Below are 8,702 nucleotides of genomic sequence, written 5' to 3'. Positions count from 1 at the left end.
GTCAGAAAAGTTGCTACCAGACTCTCTCTGGAATTTGAAGAAACTCAAGGAAAATTATTATTTTGCCTATCTGCCTATTATTTTGCCTATCTCTTTTCTTTTTTCCCTCTCCATAGATGACTGAAACTTTATGCAATGACAGAATTTCAAAACATTTAAAGCAGAAACTTCAGAATTCATTAAAGAACAGATAGGAAGAAAGGGAGAAAACAATCTGAAAATAATTTTAGGAAAAAGCCAAAAGAATAATTATTTTAAGAATTTGGGAGAGTCTGATTTTAGAATGAGGTAGAGGTGGAATAGATTTCTATTGTTTGATTACTGTAAGATAAAATGGAGAGATCGGCAGTTAAAGTTGCATTGCATTTTATTAATTAGATTTGAGGGCAAAATTGAAGGGTGGGCTTGGAAGGAAAGGGAAATGGTTTGAAATTTGGACAGAATATGTTAGACTAGGATCAGAATATGATAGGCTAGGTATCATAAAACTGCTTAGAATGTGATAGTTCATGGCCAGATAACCACATGGCTAAAGTAGACTTTATATTGACAAGAATGTTCAGATAAGAATAATAAGAAATATGTTTTATGGAATGTAAGTGGATGAAAAAAAGAACGTTACTTTGGATTGATATTGCCTGAGATAGGAATATGAAACTGTGAAAAAACGGATATTTCAGAAATAATATTATATGAGATTTTTTGAAGTTTAGAAGCTGAAGTCTTTACTCCAGAGAGACTTAGATTAACATTTCCAGTTAGCGCCAAAATTTAGCTCATCAAACTAACCTCAACTGACCTCAGATCCTAATTATGAACTTGAAATGGGGTTGGGAGGAACCTGGTCATACAAGAAGGACAAAAGGAGGAGGAGGAGAAGGGGGGAGGCAGCTTAAACTGTTGACTTGTAAATTGATTAACACCTCCCTTTCCCCCTTCCTCAGCCACTTCTATATTGCTTCCATCTTTCCTCTTTCACCTAAGGAACTGCTATTTGCAAATCCAAGAGAACCATCCATTCCTATGACTCAGCTCCTTCCGAAGAAGCAGCCCGAGCTAGTCCAAGAATGCAATAAATCACTTCAAGATGATGAGCCTATTCTGACCAGTTTCACCTCATGGTAGGAATCCCAACTGCAAGATGAGGCTAGAAGTTTTCTGAAAAACACATCCATAATTACAAAACTGTTTGCTTTAAAGCCATTTTGCTAAGCACTAATACTGGTAATTTATCTCTGGGATTAGGGAGGTGCAAGCACCTTTGCACCGTTGGAGAAAGAATGGAAGCTACTGTGAGGAACAGCATTGGGAAACACTGAGGCTCAGAAGGCTGAGAATGAGGTTAAAGAATATTGCAAGGATGAGGGAAAAAAATGGTCAGATTAGAGTCTTTTTCTCAGGTAGTATACATCTTAAGAGTTGGAAAAATCTGAAATCTGTAACTTCTGCTGTATCTCTCTTTTTTGGCTACAGATATCCCAAAGGGTAAGGTTACAAATGAATTTCTCTATCCTAAAAATTATGAAAAAAAATCAATCCTTTATTATAGCACCATTAAGGAATAATAGCAAAGTGACATGCTTGTCAGCATCAAGAGTTTGATTTGCTGATGATGATAAAGACTAGGGCAGCATGCTCTCCAGTGGTAAAGAAAGACATAATGATTTCACTGTGTCTCTCCCTCCTTCCTTTGATAAACCCTTGATGAATCACCAATTCTTTTTCACTAAGTTTATCTTTGTTCTAACACCTAGCCTAAGGTAATAAGCAAAATGGAGGGGAATGGGGAATATCATCCTTAGTTGGCTTCTGGTATCAGCATAGCCATGGAACTATTTGCTGACATCCATTGTATTTCCATGTGAAATCCACTTTGGGATTGCTTTGGGTGCAAAACTAAAGCAGTACGTAGTGGGCATAGCTATTATATCTTAAATTACATTATAAGAAACTCATTTATTCTTTGTGGAAAAGAGATGAAATATAAAATCAAGATATCAGAAAAATTCTCAAAGTGTAGAATTTGGTTGTGTCCAGCTCTCTCTCTGTACTTCTTTTTATTTTATTTTTTTCAAATAGTTAATAAAATTCAAATGCACTACTAATTTTTGTTGGTTCCCTGTAGATTCAGTCTTTCAGTTACAGAATATGGGGTAAACTATGCAGTTCCCAATTCTGTTTGGACAGCAGCATGGTGTGCTGAGAAATTTGTAGTGACTTATGGAATTAAAGCCTCTTATCCTCAAGGAAGTTCTCCTTCAAAGAGAATATATGTAGCTCAGGATTGAATTGTGGAGTCCTTTGTGCTCTCTGAGCTTGGTTTTTTACTGCAGCCTTTTCAATCTGCTATTGCTGCTATTGCTGATGTTATCGAGTTGTTTCATATGCAAGCAAGCAACCAAGCTCAAAGAGCACTAAGGATTCCACAAGTCTTCTTTCCTTTACACTCTCAGTGAACTAATTCATTGTGCCCCCCCCTCCCCCAAAAAGGAAGACATCACTTTCTAAGGCTCCAAATACATCTGTTTTCTCTATTACATTCCCTTGTCTTAATTTGCATGGTTGCTAATGACTTGTTCTTACCTCTTGTATAATCTTTCCAGAAATTAATTAATTTAACCTTTGGCTTGGATTTTCAACTTCCCCTTTTCACAGATTACAGATCCAAACCTTCACTGTTGTAGGTCTAACCACCAATTTATCACTCTCTCCTACAACATGCTTTTGCAAGATCCAAACTGATTTCTTTGGAACGTGCAAAAGAACATCAGGTTTTCTGGGATCTCTGCCCATTTCAGTATTGTAGCCTCAGGTGTCCTATAAATTTAATTGCTGAGAACAGAATCCAGATGGTGAACAGGCTGTAGTCAAAACAAGTCTTTTGGCAAGATACAAGAGCAGGCTAGAAAGAGGATTTCCATCTTCAGATTTTTACTTTAGAACTTGGACCATGTCACTGTCCAGACAGATGCTGCAGAAACAGTTTAATGATAGGGTAGATGTATGGGGGTGGGATTTGGCCTAGAAAGGGTGGCCTTAAAAGTCTTTATACTGTTAACAGTTCTACTGGTCTCTCAATTGTCCATATTTGGAGAATAGACTTTCATTTCATTTTATTTTATTTTATTTTATTTTATTTTATTTTATTTTATTTTATTTTATTTTATTTTATTTTATTTTATTTATTTTATTTTATTTTATTTTATTTTATTTTATTTATTTTATTTTATTTTATTTTATTTTATTTTATTTTATTTTATTTTATTTTATTTTATTTTATTTTATTTTATTTTTAAAAGCAAAATAATTGCTATCACCTTTGGAACCTTTTCCCTGAACTTTACAATACTTGTTCCCATCTGCCAGAAACTTCCAACTGGATGTGTCTACTCTGATCATTCTTAAATGTTTTCTGAGTTCTGTCCTAAATCCTCTGGTCCCTGTAGTTTTGAATATTATAAATCCTTTGTTGGAGGACTGGGATGGGAATAAAGCAGGAACCTGGCTTAGATGAGCCATTCTTCCAGTTCTGCCAATACACTTTACCTTATTTTATTAATTGAGGCAGGCAGATTAGCCTGGAACACTACCGTAACCCTTATAACCTCCTCCATTTTTTCTTTTCTGCTGAATGCTGAAGAGGAGCTAGAAGAGATGGGGTTTATTTCTGGTATGTTCCCAATGCAATTTTTGATTTGGGACATTGAAATGGTGGGCAGGACCCATGATCAATCATATTGATGTTGGTGAAACAAACCTAGGTTTCCTGGGAGAACAGGGAGGTTGGTGGCTACCATAACTGTGATGATTAGTAGGATAGTAGTATAGGGCACTGGCAATTATCTAGTTGTGTTGGATCTCAATAGTGAGAAATGGGTATCTTTATTGAGAGTTGTGTTCTCTGAGGAATAATTTGGTGCAGGCTGCATGCTAAAGGTAGGAAAACAGAGTCAAAGTGATGAAATACATTAATAATTGGGAATTCAGTCTACATCAAGATTCAAGTGGCCACTAGAGTAGAAGAATGGGAAAAGCCACCAGCTGCCTCGGATCTCAAACACGACGTATTTTCATCTCACTTCTCTTGAGAGAATAGTAGAAGCCTTTCCATTGGTACCAATTAATGCCATTGGCATAGGACAGATGTGGTCCACCAAGGTAGAAGCCATTGAGGTTGGAAAAATGGCAGCTCTTGAACCACCAGGCACCTGATGAGAGAGCTGCACAGTTCTGCACATAGAGATCTTGGTCACGGTCAAATGTAGAGAACTTCTGGCCACTGTGATAGGACAGTGAATCACCTGGTGGGAACATAAAGAGAAATAATGGTAAAAATGAGACTTCACAAAGCCGGTAGGAATAAGGAGTAGTTTCCTTGTGTGCCTATTTGAGAGTATATTCATTGGAACCTACATATTCTGATCAGGGATAGCTGATACTGGAATGTTTTAGGGCACATTTCATAACTTGTGTTTCAAGATTGGAGGGAATATGCTGTAAAAATCTTTTAAATGACTTCTGATTTCCCCATAATATATTCTGATCCCATATATCAAGGTACAGGGTAAAACATCTGTCTGAAGGAAAGAAAAAGAGCTGGCTGTAGACATCATTTTAAGACATATGTGGGTTTATGTTAGTATTTGGACACCCTTAGCCCAGAAGAATTTTGGAAATTATAGGCCCAATATATGAGAAGGACAGCAAGCTGTAGATGATTAATCTATATACTAGGCTGGGGAGAAACATCCTAATATTCATGATAATACATAGATCCAAATTGATCCTACTTAAATGCCTGATTACCAAGTTTGAGGCAATACCATGCTTTTCATCTTTTAAAAAAAGACAGTTGCAAATGGGTCACAACTATCACACTGTAAATAGGGTTTCCTATCTTCGTTTTGAGACTCAGTCTTACTCTGTTTCGTACTCAAATGGGACTGGGAATCGGGTCTCTTACCTGCCCCTCCATCAGTAAAGCCAGATACATGGAGCGTGTAGCCATCCTCTTCTGCACTGATTGCATTTGGGGAAAGGGAGAAGTCAGCATATTTAGCAAAGGCAGTATTATTCTCAAAGTCGTCCAGTTCCACACGTAGCTTATACTTCTGCTTCAGAGTGAGAAGGTGGATATTTTGCAGTCCTAGAAAAGGTGGGGAAATAGTTTGTGGGCTCATAGTTCTGATGCCTTGGGAAAACGTGCAAAGCACCTCCATTTATTTTCCTACCCTTTGGGGATGACCCCCATTCTCTTGACAAAAAAGTGCTGGCCAGACAGAAAAGCAAGACAGTTCTTGGCTGTGCTTGCTGGCCTAGACTAATAATAAACAGAGCAATTGCACTTCATGATGTAGTTTTCTGGCCCAGGTTTCAGCTGCTTAGGGGAGAAACCCAAACATTTTACATTCCAAATGTTTCTGGCAAAGGTAGATGTCTGGATCAAGAGATGCATAAAATTCTGAGACTGGGGAGAAGCCAGTGAGGGAAAGGGTGGGAAAAATCAATGGCTTTTGGCAGAGGCTCCTCAGAAAGGAGGAGGAAAAGAATAAGGAAAAAGGAGGAGGAGAAGAAGAGATTTCCTTGCACCCCTTTATATTTACCAAGCCAATATTCACCATCTGCTTTGCCAAAGCCAAACCTGTAGTCATTCCAGCCCCGAAAGAAACTGATTGACCCATTGAAACGTTTCTGGAAAACCTGCAAAGTATAACAGTTTTGAGGAAAGATAATTGTTAAATTAACATCAATTTGTCAACAGTTATCCTGAAGCTGCATTCCTGTCAACACCATAGAAAGGAAATAATCAAGAAGATTATGCATTATGCTAAGCTACATTGCTGAAACGTGGTTAATTGGATAATTCAAAATGATTCATACACTATGCTAAGCCTTATTCTAACAGTCTTGGTTTTAAGTGTGCACACAATTCATTACCCTCATATTTGCATCTTCCTATTTCAAATACATATTTGCTTGTTTGATTTCTGGTCTTTATAACCCGTTTTTCCATGCTGGACACTATCTCACTTCTACATTGGCTAACAAGACAAGGAAAAGTACTGAATTGCTTATATCTATAGAAGGATGGCATTCTTCCATAAACAGGGAGACATCACAAAAAATGTCTGTTCCTGGTTGATCCTAAATATTTCTGAAGTTCAAATTAAGGAGTGAAAAGTTTCACATGAGACACAGATACCTTGGCCTCATGAAAAAGAGTAATGTAGGACCTAGTTTGAAAAGATCCAGAGTCATAGCCCCATTTGACATTAGAGTTCAATGAGTTATTTTGGCCAATCCCTCTCTTCTGGTCCAATTTACCTGAGCGGGGTTTGTGGTGATAAAATGAGGGGAAACACCCTTCCATATTTGTTGCCTTAAACTCCCAGGGAAACAAATGGTTGCAATAGAGTACTACAAGTTTCTTAAAGCTTTATATTGAACAATATCAGCACCACAAATGATACTGAAACTACAACTGGAAAACAGGCCAAGATCAAAGAAATCAAGGTTATGGAATTTCCACCAGACTAGCACTGAACAGCCAGTACTAATCTAACTCAGTCCTAGGATCTCTTGCGCCTCCATAGGATACACTTTCCCATTTTGAATCTATCTTAAAGACTTCATTACCGTCCATTTTCCATCATCAGTGGTCATGTCACAGTACACGGGGACAGGGACATTGGGTCCTGCTGGAAAAATGAGGTACACGCCATCTGTCTCTGAACCTTGATCGTATATATCCTCACAGTCAAGTGGAAATGAATCTTCTCCACAGGATTGAGATTGCTGAGCTATCCCAGTGGAAGGAAAAACATATTACTTTAAATTTAAATAACCCAACAAGTATATGACATTATTTTGGCTTCTGATTAACGATTTTGCTTTAAAGCAGACAGTTAATAGTCCAAGACAATAATTATAAATCTGTTACTATTGTTATTTTACAAATATCATAATTACTTTGTTCAAGATCACCTATTTGGGCAGATGTGATATTCCTGAGAGTAGCTTAAAAATCTAAGAAATAAATAAAATAAAAATACTACATTTTGTTAATCAAAATATAGATTTATTTCTTCAAATTTCACATTAAAATTTATATATATTTCAGTACATATTTGTCCAAATTTAGGCACATTTTTGACATTCACCCAATGTAAATAGATTTTATAAATAATTTTCCTTACTGATTTTTTTGGGAGGAATATTACTTTAATAAATATATGCATTTCAATACAGTCTTTGCTGTCACATACAGTAGATGTATATTCATTTTGGAGATTTGGGGGCAACTGTAAAATTTTGGAAATGTTAACTCCCAGATTTATAAAATTAGATTGTTTTGTCATTCAGAAATGATATAAAAGAATTTCTCTCAATTTGTATATGATCTGCTTGAGATTTGTTCAGAGGAGGTTAAAGATTAATTTTAGATAGCTTTAACCTATAAATGTTCTGAATTGCATGCATCCAGATTTTCCATATTGTTTTTCTGTATCTTTCCAAATAAAGATTATAAAATATGTACCGAGCCTACCTAAATATGCATCCCAAAGCCTTAATGCAATTTTCTCATGCTAATCATACAGTGATCAGGTCACTGAAGACACTGATTGGATGAGTTTGAATGTCACCCATTTCTCCAGGCACATATGCATAAGGGATAACAATTTTCCTTTCCGGATAGATTTCAAATGTATACATATTTCTCTTTAATCTTCATTGAAATGGGTCTTTATAGAATAGGTTGTGGGGATTGTACATATGTGCATTAAGTAGTAACTAAATAGTCACCAAGCATGAAAAGCCCTCAAAATTCATATAAGCAAGAAACTTCTAGCCAAGAGTCCTATTAAGGAATTGTTTTAGTTATTATCTCTGTCAAAAGACACTATTGATTCTGTGCAGGGATAGCAAACAGTGATCTTTATACTGTAGTAACTGCCATCAACTAAGACTTCTAGAAATTCTTCCATACATGGGAAGCTATTTGTTCATTCTTCCAGTACAGTTTAAATAATATATGTGGAGGGGAAAAAATCAGCTAACAGATGGAAAATCATCTGTTATCCCCTTAGTTATCTAGAACTAAGAAGAAATTTCCTGATAGTGAGAACAATTAATTAGTGGAACAACTTATCTCTGGAAGTTGTGGGTGCTCCACACTGAAGGTTTTCAAGAAGAGACTGAACAACCATTTGTCCAGAATGATATAGAGTCTCCTACTTAAGCAGGGGGTTGGACTAGAAGCCCTCAAGGGCCCTTTCACCCCCATTATTCTATGTTCTATGAAATATTCTGCCCATTATAGTAGAATCATTTGACATTGCTTGAGCCTCACAAGAAAAATAACAGAATTTTACTAGCAGGATTATTATTGAGAGAGAAGAAAACAATGGTTGGCAATATCCTGAAAGAGCAGTAGTCAGTAGTAATCCTATAATATTTTGTTACCAAGGGAGGAGTGTGATAAAATGCCACAAAGGCTATATGTTGCCTGTTGTGTTCTTTGTATTCCCCCCCCCTTAATCCCCTATGCATATCCTGATCACCCATTAAGGGTGATTGCCCTTCACCATTGATCGCCCATTAAGGGTGATTGCCCTTCACCATTGATCGCCCATTAAGGGTGATTGCCCTTCTCCATCTGCATACAGTTTCATGCCCGTTGCTGGTTGGCTAACTAGCAACAG

The 8,702-nt window shown here is 36.8% G+C and overlaps 1 protein-coding gene across 1 annotated transcript in view; it reads right to left on the bottom strand.

Annotated features, from left to right (window-relative positions):
• Positions 1-3,847: 3,847 nt before the first annotated feature.
• The window catches only part of LOC107286046 (microfibril-associated glycoprotein 4), a 15,844-nt gene continuing 10,989 nt past the window's right edge, over positions 3,848-8,702 (bottom strand). The window contains exons 3-6 of the mRNA XM_015814340.1: positions 6,637-6,800; positions 5,604-5,700; positions 4,964-5,146; positions 3,848-4,301 (exon numbers count right to left, since the gene is read on the bottom strand). Of these exons, the coding sequence (XP_015669826.1) occupies positions 4,054-4,301; positions 4,964-5,146; positions 5,604-5,700; positions 6,637-6,800 (692 nt within the window). The 3' untranslated portion in view covers positions 3,848-4,053. The remainder of the gene's footprint in view (positions 4,302-4,963; positions 5,147-5,603; positions 5,701-6,636; positions 6,801-8,702) is intronic.

This window comes from Protobothrops mucrosquamatus, unplaced genomic scaffold (genome assembly GCF_001527695.2).
Source record: "Protobothrops mucrosquamatus isolate PMUCROS unplaced genomic scaffold, P.Mucros_1.0 scaffold239, whole genome shotgun sequence".
In the NCBI taxonomy this organism is placed as follows: domain Eukaryota; kingdom Metazoa; phylum Chordata; class Lepidosauria; order Squamata; family Viperidae; genus Protobothrops; species Protobothrops mucrosquamatus.
This window is presented reverse-complemented; position numbering and strand designations above follow the sequence as displayed.